Source organism: Protobothrops mucrosquamatus, unplaced genomic scaffold (assembly GCF_001527695.2).
Source record: "Protobothrops mucrosquamatus isolate PMUCROS unplaced genomic scaffold, P.Mucros_1.0 scaffold296, whole genome shotgun sequence".
Classification (NCBI taxonomy): Eukaryota; Metazoa; Chordata; class Lepidosauria; order Squamata; family Viperidae; genus Protobothrops; species Protobothrops mucrosquamatus.
Genome location: NW_015386640.1, coordinates 284,841 through 303,925, shown reverse-complemented (window position 1 = coordinate 303,925; position 19,085 = coordinate 284,841). Strand labels below are relative to the sequence as shown.

Below are 19,085 nucleotides of genomic sequence, written 5' to 3'. Positions count from 1 at the left end.
CCTATCTTGAAGAAGTTGCTGGCTTGGAGGATCAGGTTTTTAAGTAGTGGGTTGCAGGCTTGGTTTGCTTTTTGTAAAATATAGCTATTGGTCACTTGTATTAAAAAGAAAAGTTCCTCAAACTATCTGTAAAATTCCCCAAACTAGATGAAAAAATGTACTGTTGTTATATTGTGTCAATCAAGGACTGTGAGAACGGGATGCATGTGTTTCTCTTCTGTACTTGCATTCTTTTTGCTGTATCTCCAATTTAAATTCTCCCAGTATATTTGCATCTTGTATTTGACAAGAGATTGAGATGTCCAAAGATCTCTAAATCAGTGTTTCTCAACCTTGATCACTTTAACCTGGGTGGACTTCAACTCCCAGAATTCCCCAGCCAGCGGCTGGGGAATTCTGGGAGTTGAAGTCCACCCAGGTTAAAGTTACCAAGGTTGAGAAACACTGCTCTAAATGATTATTGGGGGGGGGGGGTCCCTTTTACAGAGATAACTTTAGAACATTTTAAGAGATAGGTGAAGGACAAAAAAATAATTCCAGGAGAATTTTAGAGAATACTCTAGACTGTATGATATGACTTTTTCTATGTTAGATCAGATGTTAAGTTAAAATCTGTTCCTAATCTCTAATAAAGGCAATGAATGGAATTCCTTGCTACCATGTAGTTATTAATATAGTTATGGAAGAGAATCCTATCCCCAAACTGAACAGTGCAATTCATCATAATGGATATTGATAACAAGTACAGTGGAGTATGAATTAGGTAGAAGATAAAATTAGCAAGGCTATCATCATTTTGACTGAAGCACTGAAAAATTATTTTCTTATTAATGAAATATATTCACAGCTTGTCACAGATTTCCCAATAAACTTTAATGACCAGATTATTGGTAAAAAAAATCCAGAAAGTATCTGATAGAAGTATACACCCTCTGATCTTGTTAAATGTATTCAATATTCTTTTATTACTGAATTTACCTCAATTTTCATATATTCCAATGCTGAAGCAGCTTACAATGAAAATAAGTTTAAGAAACCACAAAACTGATATAATTAAAAGCAACATTAAAATGAGCCATTAAAATAATTAACAGAATTTCCATAGAATAGGGTGCTTAGTTGAAGTTGTTTAAACAAATTTTATTATTGCTTTTAAATATACCAATAACTAAATACGTTTATGTATACAGTATGCATATTTTAGTTATTTATTAAATCTTCTATATCCATTGAATATCTGCTTGCTGATTTTGCATTCTTGATCTATTAACTATTTTTATAATTATCTGTGCGACTCTTTCCACTTAAATCTTTTTACTTCCTTTAACTGTAGTTGCTTTTTAGTGTACATTGCCATGAAACATAGAAAATTTGGGTATTTCCATTGTTTATTTAACTGGACAGCTAATCCTTGCTCTTTCCTTTCATATGTTATGTACACAGTTATTAACTTTTTTACAGATCAAGTTATTATTAGCAAAACCCTTAAAAATCTGGTTGATTTTCAAGACTATCAGATGTGTAAAATACATTTAAAATACTTCCTGAAAGTATTTTTAGAGAACATCTTTGGAGAAAACTAGCACAGATGAGTACCTCTGATGTCACATAGAATTATATTGTCCTCCATCCCTATGCTGAAATAAGATGCTACCAGATTATGTGCAATTAATTCTTATCAAACGTCTTTTCCTATTTATTTTATCCTTAATGTTGTTGTAACAGTTATAGTTCTCTTACTGATTTTAAGATTGCATTTTTAAAATTCCTGGATAATATTGTGCATTCTATTTTTAAAATAAGAAAAAAGACTGAAAACAATTTTATCTTTCTTGGCAGCGGAAATTCTTGAATTGGCTGGAAATGCAGCACGAGATAACAAGAAAGGCCGTGTCACCCCTAGACATATCTTGCTGGCTGTAGCAAATGATGAAGAGTTAAATCAGGTGAAAATACATTCCGTGGTTTTAGGGATTCATTTTTCTTTCTTTTTTAATTTTCCTACGTATTCTGCCTAAAAATGTAACATCTGTTAAATAAATCAAAATTGCTTCAGTTGAAATATATCATTAGAAAATATATCAGCAGTTGTTAACTCTGAAATTGTCATAGAGTCTCATAACTCAGTAGGGACTCGACTCTTAATTTGGGTATTTCATTATCCTTTTCTTCAAAATCAAAATCTTAGTGTCTTCAAGTTTTAAAAATCCTCAGAGATATCTTTTTGTTCCACTTCCTTTTAAGTTGTTGAAAGGTGTCACCATAGCCAGTGGTGGTGTATTACCAAATATTCACCCAGAGTTGTTGGCCAAAAAGCGGGGTTCAAAAGGAAAATTGGAAGCCATCATCACTCCACCCCCAGCTAAAAAAGCAAAGTCACCATCACAGAAGAAAACCACAACGAAGAAAGCAAGTGCAAAGAAAGTAGCAAGAAAGTCTAAGGTACACTTAATTTTTTTTGGGCCTATAATCCAGTCTTACGCATTTTTGCTCAGAAACAATTAAGTTGCTAGATGACTAGTAAAATATATGTCCAGTCTAATATAATGTAAAAGGCAATTACACTGAATTATTCTAATTCATAAAAATATCTACATTGGATCTAGGTATTTCAAAAGGGGATATGTGAAATACATATTAGATACATGCTAATAAAAATTCAACTTCTTTTATAGATTTAGATGTATAGATAGACTTTAGGGCTGTGCAGAGTGTTACATTTTCAATTCTAGTTTATCTGCTCATTTATTCCTAGCTATAGAGAGAGTCCAAAAAGCCAACTATTCTTGGTGCTATTACACTAACTATTATTTGTTTTTTAATACAAGAAAATAAATGCTGCTCTTGAAAAAAGATGTGGGAGGGATGGCCTGACTTCAGCATTTAAGTTCTAAAAATCAAAATTGTGCTAACTTTCTTTTCTTTCTGGAATCTGCTTATCCCAGCATATAGTTGCTCTCTCCCTCTCCCTTTCCATGTGTGTGTGTGTGTGTGTGTGTTAGTTATATAATGTTTAATTAAACTTGGATTTGCTAATAAGCTGATTGGTTAACTGATTTATATGTGAAAAGAAACAGGGAGAAGTCAGTAAATCAGCAAGTGCTGACAGCACAACAGAAGGCACTCCAACAGATGGTTTCACTGTCTTATCTACCAAAAGTCTATTTCTTGGGCAAAAGGTAGGTTTGTGCATTTAATCAAAATATTCTTTGTGTGTGTGTGTGTGTACGCGTGGGTGTAGTACATGCACTTAATTGAACCTAGAGGTATACATGAATAAAAGGGCATATCTGCAACTTATTTTATATGTATTGTAAATTATACATATTAAGTACAGAATGCCATCAATTTATAAAATGTAATCGATTAAAAAACCAGACCCCACTCCGAAGAACAGTAACATTTAAACAGACATAAGATTAATAATAAATATGAATGAACACAGTTATGTACACTTGAAACTCAGTTACAATTGGGAATAATGATTTGGAGGTTAATACAAAAGTCTCAGAAAAGACAGACCTCTAGGTTAGGCATCCCCAATCCCCGGGCTGTGGACCAGCCCTAGTCCACAGCTTGCCAGGCACTGGGCTATGCAAGCAAGCAAAGCCCCATATGCCCATATGTGGGGTCCAGGCAGCGTGCGAAACCACGCCCCCTCCAGTCCACGAAAGAGTGCTCTCCATGGAAGCGGTCCTTGGCATTCAAAAGGTTGGGGGGGGACGCTAAATTTATTTATTAAATAAATTTAATAAATAAATAAATAAGTATTCGTAAGAGGAAGACATGCTGCTTTTATTTCCAAGAAAAGAGAGAGAGAGAGAGAGAGAGAGAGAGAGAGAGAGAGAGAGAGAGAGAGAGAGAGAGAGAGAGAGAGAGAGAGAGAGAGAGAGAGAGACAGGAAAGTAGTCTTCAAGTGGATTACTCTGGCAGAATAGAGGGAACCAAAGACTGGGCAGAAAGTTTTTAAAAATAGGTGAAAGTACAGCCATGAAGAAGTCAGGACATTGCATTTATTTTGGATATAAAACAGAATGAAAACCTAGTAAAGGATATTGATGAGGAATACTATTTGGCTAAGTAAATGATTCATAAAACTGAAACATTTTCGTAGCGATTTAATAGAGATAAAAAGCCTGAACTATAATTGTAAGGAAAAGGTTTCAGTAATCCAGAGTAGCAATAATTTAGCGCAAGAGAAAAAAAGAGGGAAAGTGGGCAATATCAAGCTTAGAATTAAGGTTATCAACCTCGAAATAAGTTGCAAGCATAAATAGGGACGTGGGGGATTAACATAGTAACCCAGAGTCACAAATTAACGTGAATAGAATTTACGGCAATAAAAGAAGCATGCATCAGTTTCTAAAAAGGATGTGCTACTATATAGTAAATGATAATTCTGGTAAGTGGAGATATTGCAAGAGGTTTCAAAGACCTTTCACACAGGCTTAACCCAATCCCAACTCATACACTGAATGCCTCTAAGAAAGGAAATAATTTTGAAAACGTTGGAGGGATTGCTGGGTGAGAGAGACATTAAGCAGGTCTTCGTACCTGTTCTCTCCACTTCTTAGGTTTTTTCAAGGCATATGTGAACTTAAAAACTGCATATTTTTATGCAGTTCACATGTTGCTACATATTTCCCTTGCAATTTAAAAGTTAAATTTCTTCAACCTGAATTACATCAAGAAAATGATTAAAAATAAAGTGTACCACGTTTCGTTACAAAAATTGTAAACAGATTTCTTCTGGTGTCATAGTGTCACATTTCATTGGCTATTATATTGCATTGAAATACTAGAGCTTGATATACATACAAGAAACCTTCAGAGATAAATTTTCACAGGAATAGAGAAGATTGTAAATATGTTCAGAAAACATTTGTCTTTTAACATGATTTATATTCATATGGCTTCTAATCATATTATTCTACTGTACTGGCATGATGATAATTGAAATTCTTCATCAAGACACATCCATAAGTATTAAGAGCTATTTGCTAAAGGTTGAGCAATAAATACTGGTTTATAAATAATAATGTATGGAGATATACAAGATAATATGAGACTTATCATAGCAAGAATCCATATATACAAATAGAGAATTTTTTTGTACCTAAGAAGGCTTTGCGTATATATTTAGCCATATCTACAAAGTTTAACCCTGCTGTTCTAAATGATATTGTTTGTTATCATAAGCTTTGAATACTGAGCTAAAATATTTTCTTATTTTATATTGTATTTATTATATTACATTGATTATATTTATTAGTCATATTATATTACTTTACTATGTGTGAGGCCCAAAAAAATATATGTTACGAATCAGTAGTGGTTAAATGAAAGTGATGTCAAAAGACTGTTATGTGGGGCATTCTTAATCTCAACCCTCTTAATTCTGTTAATGTCATGGTGTTCTAACCACATTCGTTTCACAAGCTGCTAGTAACATACATGGAAGCCTGTAAGAAGTCAAAGAAATCTTTGGCTCTTGGAAAGACACTAATCTGAAATGGTGGCAGCAGATAATAACAATAGAAATACCTCTCTTTTTTAAGTTGTATAATTGGAATTATACCATGTACAGACTGGTTTCGAACTAATGCTTATCCATGACATAATCAACCCACGTAGCTATCATGTGCCGTACAGTATAAATTGAAGAGAAAAACATCTTTTGTGACAGTGGGGGGAGCCTAAGGGACAATATCGCCATCTGCCATGCTTCCATTCAAAAGAACTCCTTTCGACAAGCAGGAGAATGTTCTGCTGTCTAATGGGGGAGGGCAGGGAAATGTTATGTACCCACTGAACATTTCCTTTGGGAAAAGAATTGTTTTGCACAAAATACAATTTGTTGTTTACAAGCTTAAGCGTGCAGACTCTCCACTAAACATACAACAGGCTAAATACATTTTCTTTTCCTATGCCTCTTTTATTGGGCCTAAATGCATAATTGGAAATTTGTTTTCAAATTAAGATCCTTCTCTTACTGGATTTGTCCAGTAGGCTGTCTTTCAGTTATGTGCTTATTACTTATGGCATTTTGAAAACAGTGGAATGTAAGCAATGGATTGATTCAGACATAACATGTGTTGATTTAACTGAAGTTCAGAAAGCAGGAATAGATGACTGGTATTAGCATTTCCATGCTTTCTTTGCTTTAGGCAAGTCCGCTATCTTACCTCTCATTTAGTTACAAATGAAATATTAAAATAATAATTAAGACTACAATCCAGCCAGAACTTCGTACATATACATATAACAGCATGAACCCTTCCTTCATTAATATTTCATTTCCTTTTTAGATGAGTCTGATTTTTTCTTCTACCTCCCCCCACTTTTTTTTTTTTTTTTGCAATCTTAGTACAAGTTTCAAACAACAGAACATAAAAAAAAAAACCCAGAAAATATTAGAAAAGAATAAAATATTTTACCATGTCTCTGGTGGTGTTTAAGAATGGATATTTGTATCATTCATTTTAATCCAAAAGTAAAATTTTAAAATGGAAGTATTACAATCAAACTTTTCAGGGCGTCTCTGCCCTGTTTACAATGCAGTCCATGCCATGTCTACTGGGAAGTACATCTTACTGGCTTCAGCTGAAATTACTCTTGATTTTAGGATGCTTTTTACTGTTTTAACTCAAAAACTATGTAGTGATACTCATGCACTCTGCCAAAATAATTTGAACAAAAATGACCTCTCTACCCATCACAAAAAATAACAAACGAATAATGTGAAGGAAGGCTATTTTCACATCAGTTTAAATGGATACCCTGTGTAATCCCAGCTATTATGATCAATAGGCTTGCATGAGCAAGATTTAGTAGCAATTCCGAGCAACTTAGCATCCTTGGACTTTTCCAGACCTTTCCCCGTCTGGCATTACAATTCGTAAACTAAGCCCTGTTCTGTCAAATTTTGACTTCCCATGTGGAGAATCATGTTAATGTCTAGAGTTTGAAACATATTCTATGTTTGTTTATAAGCAACTTTCTTTATGACCTGCTGTTTATTTTTTGCACATTTGCCTTCAGAGATGCTATCCTCATCTATGTTGCAAAGCTTACTTTGACTGCAGCTTCTCTGTGATTTCCCAACTGTCCTGTTGTTATTTCCCACCTCATGCTTTTCTTTTCAGCTGAACCTAATTCACAGTGAAATCAGTAATTTAGCCGGCTTCGAAGTGGAGGCCATTATCAATCCCACCAATGCTGACATTGACCTTAAAGATGATCTAGGTAAATGGGGAATGGGTGGCTATAACTAACAGTCACATGAAAATTATGGAATTTGCAGATTATTTTCATGTAATAAATTTAATATTTTATCGTGCAACTGAATGCATGTTCCTCAGATACAAATCCCATTTGATTGCACGGGGACTTAACACAGGTAAGAAGATAGAGGAGTGCATCTTTAGTATTCAAAATACATAGTGGAAAGACTATTAATATGTGGTAGCATTCTCTGGATACTACTTGCATGAAAATGACTCTCTGAGTAACTCTGAAATCATTTAAATGTTGTTCCATAATAATCAGATGTGACTGTTGGTTCCCTTGGGAATATTTTGCATATAAATTCTGAGGACTGAAATAGCTCTTTATATCATCAAGTTGGCTTCAGACTAAGCAGTTTCTCCATTCTGATTTCAGTTTTCTATTTTCATTGTTTTAGCTAAAGACAAAAATGGATAGACATAGATAGTTAAGGATGCAGTCCTACACCGACTTACATGGGAACAAACTCCATTCAATACAATGGGAATTGGTTAGGATAGCTCTATAGCATTGTAGCCTTCTGGGGGTTTTCTCTAGGCAACTGTCTTATATAAAATATAAAAGTATAAAATATACATATAAAAGTATCATATTTTGGAACTTAAACTAGGAAACTAGCACTTTTTTTCATTAAAATGAAAAACCATGATGAATTCCATACAGTCCCATGTTTCTGTTTATTTAGAAATTATAGAACAAATATGCTGAAATCTCTACATATATTTATTCTTGGATTTTCAGTTCCTTAGTCATAAATCTACTAGTGGGAACTCTAGAGGCACATTATAATCTATTATTTGCAAATTATTTACATCCTTCAAAGAGCCAGTACTCGGTCATATAGTTGTTTCCTATTATTAGTTTCAGAGGAAGAATTTAAGAATTTTGCCTCAGGATAACATCGCCATTGCATTCATCTCCACCACCACTGCTTATTCAGGCCAGAATGACTCCAATGGACTGTCAAAGCAAAAGGCTATGTTTCATTTCCTCCCTTACCCCCAAGACATTCAGGATATCTACCCCTTTCAACGGGGTTAAACAGTCAGTAAGTAGCTATAGTACTGCAAGCTGAAAACGCTCCCAGAACCTCTGGGGAGTTAAACTGCACACTGATTTCTATAGGTCTTAATGCATAAATATTCCCAGCATGATTAATACATTGTTAGAGGGAAATAAAAATCAAGGAATAGTGCAAAGGTAGTATATCAGAATGGAGAAAGTTGCTTTGTTAGATTTGATGAGCCAGATTGGATGATGTTATCATCATGTTTTTTAAGATTACATTTTTACAGGTTCTGCAAAACCAAGAAGATGCTAGCTGTTCTTTATACTTCCTTCCTGAAATGCAGTGTCTTTGACCTATTGGTCAAGTATTAAAAGTTATGTATTTGATGTTTCTCTATCTTCTCCTTTCATTCTCCCTTTTCTCAGCACATACCTGTACACAGACTCTTAGGCTTTATTGTGATGGTTTATAATACATATTTTGGATCCCAAAAGGTAGGATAAAGAAGGATGTTGGTATGTACATAAATGTAGATCCTGTTCTGGGTCTTTGACCAACATGGTTGATACACATTTGTTTACCTGTTGTAGTTGCAAGTTGTTCAGGCTGACATTGCCACAATCGACAGTGATGCTGTCGTTCACCCGACAAATTCTGACTTCTACACCGGTGGTGAAGTAGGTAATGGAGAGTTCAGTGCTGCAGACTTTGTGTGTGTATGCATGACCAATCAGCAGCAGCAACCTTGTCTCTGCTCTGCAGAGCTGCATTCTTTTCTCACTTCCAGCAATCCACCTCAATTTCAGAACAAATTCTAAATGCTTAAGTGAAAAAAACTCTTTTTTTTTTCAAAACAACCTTGATTGATCTTGGGGAAAAAACTAAACAAGGGTTGGACAGGGTTGGTGCATAGATGCAAATCCATCTGAAATCCACAATTCTCTACAATAGACTAGCAAGTGAATATAAAAGAGTTTTAGAAAAAACACAAGGCAAGAAAATCTAGGTGTATTCTTGTGGTTACTAATAATTAATTTATTAATTTTGGGAAGTTTCAACTTTACCTCTATCACACAAACAGTGATTCTGCCTCATTGTGTAGTAAGAATGAGTTATGTCTCTGAGCATACAACCCCTTGCCCTAAAAACTAGAGCTACATGTGGAACATTTAAGCGAGGAACCATTTAACAGGCATCTCACCAAAGTGTAATTTTTTTTGAGAGAACACTAATTTCACAAGCTTAAATCCAATTTTGATTGTTCGATTATGTGACATCAAGTCAGTGTGGACTCTTAAAGACCACATAGATAGGTATTCTCCAACACAAATATTACTTATTAATAATTGTGAAGATTAAGTAATACCATCAAAGCATAATAATACTGGGCACCTGTTCCCAACTGATGTTCTGGAGGTGTGGGGGATCTGAAGAAGAAACAATTTGGGAAATGTGTTTGAAAAGATGAGCCTGTGGGAAGCATGGAATGACAGCCTACGAATGTATTATCAAATTAAGGGACTGTCAGTATTAAAACAATAATATTTGGGAGGTAAATTCATAGCATAGCAAATTACAATGATAAGAAATACTAGAAACCACTGCAAGATCAAGATACAATAACATTAGTATTTGAATGCCAATAACTTTAACCTCCTTAAATCAACTATGTTAACAATCTTACCATAGTCAGTGGATTTACTACTGGGTATTATAATGCTTTAATACCTGAATCTCTTAGTTTGGAAAATGTATGACAACCTAATCAGGGACACCATTTCAGTGAGGCAAATAAAAAATTTAAAAATAAAAGTCCATCATAAAGCTCAAAGGCCACATTGTATTTCTATATACATTTTCGATATAAGGTCGCAAAACATAAGATTGTCTTAAAGAATCTCTGTAGTAAAGTACTATAAGTACCTGATTCTTCAGACAATATAAAGAATATAACTTTGGTTACATTTGGAAAAGTTTTATCCCTATAATTTATCAATAACAAATTTGCAATTTTGAGAACCATGTACATTTTCATTAAGCTGCCATATCCAGTTCCCCACCTATTTTTTTTTCCTGCATATTGTAAGGACATAGGAAACATGGCCAAAACTAAGTTTTGTGCAGAATTTCACATGGAATATCATAGATCAGAAACCATATACATTTTAAAGTAATCATTTGATCCATTCTACCTTGGTGATGCTTATTTCCATTGAAATCAATGGAAAAAATTACATATATATTATATCCTTTATTTTGACTTACAGAACCCATAATTTCTAAAAATAGAAATATGTGTTTGAGTAACAATGTTTGATTTGGGAGAAGAAGACCCGAATTGTTTCATTCAGTAACATATGGTCTTCTAATTGCCTGTGGCTGCTGGAAGAAAGAATAGAACTGCATAAATGCTTAGCTTCAAATGATTAACTTTTATTTCTATATAGACCTTTCTAACCGCAGTGTATGTTGGGGAAATATTTCACAAATTTTATAGGCATCTGCTGTTGTCACCATTATACCAATGCCTGCTTTGACAGCATGAAATAGTGACATTATTCTATGGGAGTAACACATATATTTATGCTTGCGTTGAGCAAAGAGCCACTCAGCTGAAAGCTGCAGAGCATGATGAAAACAGAAAGACACTCCGCCCTTCTAATGTAAAATGGAGACAGCATTTCATTCCTTAAATACAAGTTAATACTTCTACAATACAACTATATATCCATCAATATTAAAAACAAATGCTCATAGTTTTTAAACTTGTATAAAAATATAGACTCAGGAAGATTTTTGAGTAATAATTTAAAAGACCTTGTCAGCCCAGCCTTAAGTGGCAAATCATGTGTATAAAAATTGCCATAGGAAATTAATAAAAGCCCTGTCTACATTCCTCCAATCAGCAAGCTTCCCATTTTAAAGTAGCAAAAGAAAAGTCAAAATATATTTTCTTTAAAATCATTGCAGGCTTTCAGAACTGATTCCTGCTGAATGTTTGCATTTGGCCAGTATAGCATCTTTCAAGGAGTTATTTTCAGTTACCTTTGAGGAAGTTACAGTACACAGTTCCTTTATAGCCATTGTGATCACTTCCTAATGGTCACTGTTCCCATAAACATTTCTGTCAAGTTTCTTGACACTGAGTCAACGTAGCTTGAGACAGTCCATTTTCATTTAGAGTTCTGTGCAGTGAGTGTCAGCAGTTTCACACATGTCAAATCTTAGGCTCTCCCTGTCTTTTCAGATATTAGGGAAAAGCATGAAAGCTTTTACATGCAAAACATATGCCTTACCATATGACAGACAGTCCTCATTTCTATTTACTATTACTACTGCAAAAATTGTTTGAAAATCAAGAGTCTGTTTATTTATTTATTAAATTTTTATGCCGCCCATCTCGCCTGCAAGGTTACTGTGGAGTGAATCTCTTGATCTGGAGTTTCCTACCTGTAGTTCAGCAGTATAACTCCTGTGGAACAGATAAATAAAAGATCAGGAGCCACAGTTTATAGACTGTGGACTAACAATTAATATTTAAAAAAATGTGTGAGTCATTTATATTCTTTTCTTTCAATTACTTGATTTTGCTACTTCCAAGATCAGTTTTCCAGGAACTGAGGATATGTGGATCTAGTCCATGCTTGGAGAAGAAAACACTTGGGACCCTCCTTAATGATAAAATGGGTCCGTGATAGAAGGAAGGCAGGATATGCATGTATCAAACTTATCAATTCAACTCCCAGAATTCCCCAGCCAGCCAAAATAAAGTCAATAAATATCTTCTCAGATTAGGCTGTGATATCAAATAAAGCATAATAGATTCCCAGTAGTTATAGATACTTGGTTTCAGTGCATACTACCAAGTTAAGAAGTATTTTTCAATGAGCATATAATATGTGGACTTCCATTAGAAATTACAGCCCCCTCCCCTGAGTGAATTCATTTTGGAAATATTGTTCTAAAGCATCAAAAGCCTGACCCTACGCATGTTTACCTGGAAGTAAGCTTTGCTGAATTTGGCAAAGGTTGCCACCTGAGGCACTGTTTCTAAGTATCTTCACGAATTCTCTTGAAATAAGCCCTGAGTTACTTACTGGGTAAATATGTTTATGGTTAGGCTGCAGAGATCAATTTACAAAGTTACTGCTTTAATCCAGAATTAATCCAGTCTCACTGTCACTGTTTCTTTGCCTCACTCCTTGTATAATCACAGAACAAATGCAATGTGATTTGGGTGCTTCGTTAGGAATGAACCTTTTCCAGCTACGTTCTGTTTTCTCTGTATTAAAGTGAAGCTGCAAAATAAGATCTAAACCAGTTCATGGTGGACTGCCTTTGCGCAAACCTCAGCCAGTAATGGAAATGATGCAGCTCCCTTCATAACTCGAGCAGCATTTGTTACACTTCCGTAGCTGTAGTGAAGCAATTCAGTGGAGGGAAGGGGGAACCCTAGAGAATCTCCTTATTTCTGAGGCTCTTCCTCTTGGTTAAAGGTGGTTCAACAAGCCGGGCAGTTGTCAAGTAAAGCAGCCAGTTGCACTCACAAGAACTGTTACACTCCCGGGGGCCACCTGTTGGGGTCAGGGATGAAGATGAGGTGAGTTTCAAGTTCTTCTTATGGCAACTTTGTCTTTAAAGCAGTCTGTAACAGAAAGGGGGAACCTTGCCTTCCATGGGAAAGCGTTGGTACAAGAGTCAAATCTCATTGCCGTTAGCCCACTCTCCGGAAGACATGTCTACTGTGGTTCTATGGAAGCAGCAGCAAGAAATGTCACTGCCCTGCTGGTTGGCATTGCAAATTGCATCAGGATAAATCCCGTGGGAGGGCGAATTTTTAAAAAGACGGAAATCAAGAGGGAATTGTTATTTTTGGGCCAGTCCTCAAAAGGTTTAGATCTTACTTTGCAGTCCCCCCCACCCCCGTTTTTTGCTCAGAGAAATCTGTGATGTGTAGCCACCTGAAGTGATAAATGCTCTGTTGGATGTGGAACAGTCACCGCTCTGTTCTTGCACAGGGAGCACATTGGAGAAGCGGGGTGGAAAAGAATTCCTGGAGGCTGTTGTTGAACTTCGCAAAAAGAACGGGCCATTGGACACAGCAGGAGGTGCAGTTTAAATCCTTGGAAAATGGGGGACATTTTATCTATGTGTACCATAGATGGCAGTTCAGTTTAGCTTGGATTCTGTTAAATAACCATAAAGTCCTCAGCGTATCATTGATGAGGATTGTGTCAAAAAGGCCTTCGGACCTGGGTTTATAAGAAGGTATTAACACTACATTGAAAATAATAAAACAAGAGAAATGGGGGGAAAAATAAACTATGCATACATTCAATTTTAAATTGCTATTAGCATATACACTAATTCAAACTGCTATATTTGTAAAATTTAAAAAAATTAGAGGCATATACTCTTATGCAAGTCAGCTGCATGTGGAAGTGTGAATGATTGAAGGAGTATAGAATCCTAGATAATCAAAAATTAAAAACTAAGTAAGTACATAGAGCTTACTTACATAGAGCTTACTTACTTATAAAGTATTAATGGTAAGCATTATGCCATTTGAGGGGAAAATCGGTGTGAATTTGTAATGAATTTGTATTTCACTACTGACCTAACTCATGTGAGTACAACCAAAGAGTATGAGTATGTAGAGTACAAGGCATGTTTGTCCACCCCAGCACCAAATTATAGTTTAATGTTATGTCTAAATTTAGTATTGGGCATAAATATAGTCACACATTCTGTATGCAGAATAGGTGATCCATTGGAGTAAAGAACTATGTATCCTTTATTGCTGAATTATACTGTTCCAATTGTATTTTCCAAAATGTTAAATACAGTCTTTATTTTTTTCCTCAACCAGCTGTTGTCAGTTCAGGACATGGATTGCCTGCAAAATTCGTGATCCACTGCAATAGTCCCAGTTGGGGTTCAGACAAATGTGAGGAGTTGTTGGAAAAGACAGTGAAAAACTGCTTAGCACTGGCAGATGAAAAGAAGCTGAAGTCAATTGCATTTCCTTCCATTGGAAGTGGCAGGTAAACCTGGAATTCATCCAGTTTGTCCCCAAATCTATATTCACACAACATGCTAGACCAGGGGTAGTCAACCTTGGCTCTTTTATGACTCGTGGACTTCAACTCCCAGAATTCCTGAGCCAGCAGAGCTGGCTCAGGAATTCTGGGAGTTGAAGTCCACGAGTCATAAAAGAGCCAAGGTTGACTACCCCTGTGCTAGACAATAAAGTGATTATTTTTTGTGGCTTGGCAACATTGTGGTTTATAATCCAAGGTTTGTGTTTTGGCATGATAAATTACTTACTGTAAACCATGATTTAGTGTCAGTATGATCCCTGACAGTTCTGCTTGCTTCTTATTACTAACCACTGTGGATTATATTAAGCAACCATTTCCTTCTATTGATTTAAGATGAAGTCTTTATAATTTCCAAACTTAGAGCTGAAAGGTATATTTCTTTTCTATAAAACCTAAATCCATACAAATGTGCCATAGCTATGATGATCCTAAGTTACTGCATTATACTGGCTTCTGTGTCTCAAAAAATGCTATGTTGCACAATGATTAAATCCTTGCAGTTTATATGTTACAGCTTGCTATACACCACGGGGGTCAAACTCGCCACGTCACGTGACGTGTTGCGACTCTTTTTACATTGCTGGCAGTGGGGTGGGTGCAGCTTCGGTATGATGAAACCGGCCTGTGGGCCGGCAGTTTAACACCCCTGCTATACACTGTTCTTTACTATTGGCTTATTGCTTCGCCATGCTTCTGAACGGCCACTTAGTGAGACAAATGATTAAGCTGGGTGACTCAGCAGTGCCCTTTTTATCTTTAGTGGTGCAAACAATAATGATGACATTCATTTCTGTCTACAATCTTTAGTGAGGTCAGACCTATAACCTTGGTAACATTTTAGCCATGGCTAGAACGATTAAATGTTAGGAAATGGTGTAGTTAGAGGAGCCAATATTATGAAAAACATTTTTGTAGGTAAAATGTTTATAAAACAATGTTATACTGTTTCCTTGATGAATGGAGTTTTCTCTCTCTCATCTCTGAAAGTGTTATATTTTAAGGAATTGTCCCAAATAATCAGGAATAGGAATGTCTTAATATTTTAAATATTAATTACAACATGAAAAAAATGTTTACTATATGATAAAGTTATCTTGTGTGGGGCTGTGTATGTATACAATATAGAGGGAAGTTTAATAGTATGGAATCAGATTGACATTCCAAGTGAAAATGTGTCCCTTTAAAGAATAGCATACTCATCTTGTCAGTTCAGTTCAACAAATCTGAAGAATGGTAAATAAAAATCTTAAAACATAAAAAAGTTTTTTAAGAGCAGCATTTTCTCTCAGTCCCAACACATGTCCACAGCTGTTCCAGGACAGACATCTGTCAAGCAGACATTACTCGTTAAATCTATATAAACAGTTCTGTCCAATTTTATGGATAAAACATGAGTTTACACGGGGTGATTCATTATAAGTATGTGTATTTCAAGAAAAGAGGGAAAGGGGGAGGAGGCACAATGGGCAATATATAATTGTTATGCCAGATGTTCTACAATGTCTGATTTCAGCTAACCAAATTTGTAGAATGGCATTTTAAAAGTTCAAAGTTCTATATACTCTTCTCTAAAGTAACAAGTACGGTTGTTTAAATGTAGACTTCAGAGCATATCTTCAAAGTCCTTTAAAAGCTTGCATTATTCAACTGTTGTTATTGGAACTGATCAAGAATCCCCTTTGTTCACTGCTTGTTTCTTAGGATTTGCAATCACTTGGTTAATTAGGCATTCCCTGAAAATATGAAAAAACTTATGTGAGTTGTTTCCAACCATAAGTTCAACATTACTGTAGCATAGCGGTACACAACATTTTTAGGTCAAGAGGATAAGGACATACTGTAGACCCAGCAACCACAAACATAAATCCAGCAAAACGATAATAACTTGTTTCAAATTAACGCACATGTTCAATTTAACATGACATTAAATACAATTAATTAAAGTTTAATTTGTAATATTTCCCATTCTGTCACATTAAAAATTAATATTCATTCAGGACATTTGGAGTAGGTTTGGAGGGGGGGTTGACAATAAATTTCTAGGGATCCACTGATTATATATTGCTGCCTAAGCTCAACTGAGTCCAACTTTTACAAGCTCTTCCATAGCTTATGCTTAGTTATTAGCAATGACTGCTTAACAAGCCATGGTGGTTTAAGAAATCAGTCTACAAAGAGAAGATGGGGCTTGTCAAGAAGGAAAGAGCTGCCATTAATTCCTGCTTTCTGTTTTTGTCTCTGCTCTTCAGATAAGTGGAAAAAGAACCAGGGTCTCCCTCATTTGCTTTTGAATCTCATCCCATATATTCCTCCTTCAAGCTTCTGCATATATATATATACACATACACGCACACAGAGAGAGAGGGGGGGGAGAAGGAGAGAGATTTCAGTGGTTGTACTCCCAAGCATGTAGATACAGGAATTCATTATAAACATCATTATAAAATTCCTTCGTACTAGGAAACCACATTTTGTTGCAAGCCTCATTAGGATTTTGTGACATTTCTTTAAACATATATTGAGATTCCTATGCATCTTTCAACTTTTTTTAAACAAATTTTAATTATCTTTTCTCTCCAAAATTCTGTGAATAGGAATGGTTTCCCAAAGCAGACTGCTGCTCAGCTGATCCTGAAAGCCATCTCCAGCTATTTTGTATCAACGATGTCCTCTTCAATCAAGACAGTCTATTTTGTTCTCTTTGATAGTGAGAGTATAGGGATTTATGTGCAAGAAATGGCCAAGTTAGATGCCAACTAAGCCTAGAAAGCAAACGATACTTGCCTCTTTGCCCAGACCCCTCTCCTTAAATTCCTCATTGTAAAACAGAGAGCCCCTTATTTTGAAAGTTCATTCATCTAGGGAATACAGATGGGCTTTTTTTTTACTTTTAAAAATATTTTATGTTGGCACTGATAGTTGACATTACTGCTGTTTAATGCCCTGTATTCCAGGCATTGTCTGAATTTAGTGTAATCTAGGAGATTTTATAGTTTTATTTTAATGAATTATGCATTGATTGGAAAGTTGTTAGCAGTCCATAGTTTTTTTATTTGTGAAAGAAGAAACCGGCAGACCCTATTTTGTAACAGTGTTGTGGTGCTTTTATCAGGTGGCATTCCTTTCTCATCTTTTTAAAGAAGAAAAAAATGCTACATATCTATTTTGTGTTTATTTCATGTCTTAATGATGAATCCAAGGAGAAAAGTACCCTGTTGACCTTAATTATATTTGCAATTTGGAATTTGTGTGAATTGATTTAGTAAAAGGTTTGAAATGGTCTTGATGTCGTCTGAATTAATGATTTGTAAGTCTTAGGTAAAAATGGTAGGTGGAGCAATGTCTCAACAGTTAAAGATGCAGAGCGTGTCAGCTTGAGACCCAAGCACCACACGATGGAGTGAGCTCCCATTACTTGCCTCAGCTCCTGCCCACCTAGTAGTTGGATAGCATGCATATGCAAGTAGATAAATAGGTACCACTTTGATGAGGAAGTAACAGCATTCCAACAGCAAGGCCTGGAGACTAAAACATATGAAGAATGGCTGCAGGACTTGGGTTTGACTAGTCTAAAGAAAAGATGAAATAGGGGTGGCATGATAGCAGTATTCTAGTATTTGAGAGGCTGCCACAAAGAAGAGGGGGTCAAATTATTCTCCAATAATGGTTGGAAACAATGGTTGGAAACTGATCAAAGAGAGAAGCAACCTGGAATTAAAGAGAAAGTTCCTAACAGTGAGGACAATTAACAATTAACCAGTGGAACAGCTTGCCTTCAGAAATCGTGGGCGCTCCATCACTGGATGTTTTTAAGAAGAGACTAGACCAGTGGTGGTGAACCTATGTGCCAGAGGAGGCATTCAGAGCCCTCTCTGTGGGCACACGCGCCGTCGCCCCAGCCCCACCTCCCCCTGCAGTCACCTCCTCACCAGCAGCCCCCCTGGAGGAGAGTCGCCCCCGGATGTGGCCCACACGGAGCAGCACAGCCAAGGACATAGCGGGGCAGCAGAGACAAGATTCCGCCCTCACGCCCCATAGCGTGCAGATGTTGCGGGGTGTGGGCGGAGGGCGTGGCACTGTAGGGCTGCTTGGGCGATCTGCGGTGGGCCATGGAGGTGGTGTGTGGGCCCTGCGGGCGGGCGGGGCAGGGGGCAGGCGGGGGCGGAGCAGGCAGGGCGGGAGGGGGGCGGAGGCGGTTTTTGGGCACTTGGTCTCTAAAAGGTTCGCCATCACTGGACTAGACAGTCACTTGTCTGAGATGGTATATGTTCTGCTTGAGCAGGGGGCTGGACTAGAAGATCTACAAGGTGCCTTCCAACTTTATTATTATTATTATTCTATTCTATTCTATTCTATTCTATTATCTCCTCGGTGTATAGTCATGCTGGCCACATGACCACGGAAATGTCTTCAGACAAAGTCTATAGTTTGATTATGTTTTAGTGGGGGTTTTGCATGGGGTATTTTTAGAGCAGGCCTGTTATTTAATTTGATTTTAGAACAGAAATTTGTGTATATTTATCGTGGTTTTTATTATCGCCTGTTCACCGCCCTGAGTCCCGTAAGGGAGATAGGGCGGTATATAAATTCAATAAATAATAATAAATAAATAATAATAATAATATTGATATTCTCAGTCATCCAGGTCATATTTATCCCAAAGATGCTTTTTCAAGAGGCAACTGGAC

The 19,085-nt window shown here is 36.2% G+C and overlaps 1 protein-coding gene across 2 annotated transcripts in view; it reads left to right on the top strand.

The window, feature by feature from the left end:
* Window positions 1–17,679, top strand: part of LOC107286539 (core histone macro-H2A.1) — a 41,142-nt gene extending 23,463 nt beyond the window's left edge. The window contains exons 3-9 of one of the 2 annotated variants that reach the window (XM_015814927.1): window positions 1,840–1,946; window positions 2,245–2,442; window positions 3,072–3,179; window positions 8,887–8,977; window positions 13,315–13,404; window positions 14,166–14,340; window positions 16,992–17,679. In XM_015814927.1, coding sequence (XP_015670413.1) covers window positions 1,840–1,946; window positions 2,245–2,442; window positions 3,072–3,179; window positions 8,887–8,977; window positions 13,315–13,404; window positions 14,166–14,340; window positions 16,992–17,157 — 935 coding nt within the window. In that variant the 3' untranslated portion in view covers window positions 17,158–17,679. Of the gene's footprint in view, window positions 1–1,839; window positions 1,947–2,244; window positions 2,443–3,071; window positions 3,180–7,145; window positions 7,246–8,886; window positions 8,978–13,314; window positions 13,405–14,165; window positions 14,341–16,991 lie in introns of both variants that reach the window. The other variant, XM_015814926.1, reaches the window with a different exon arrangement.
* The last annotated feature ends 1,406 nt before the right edge of the window (window positions 17,680–19,085 follow it).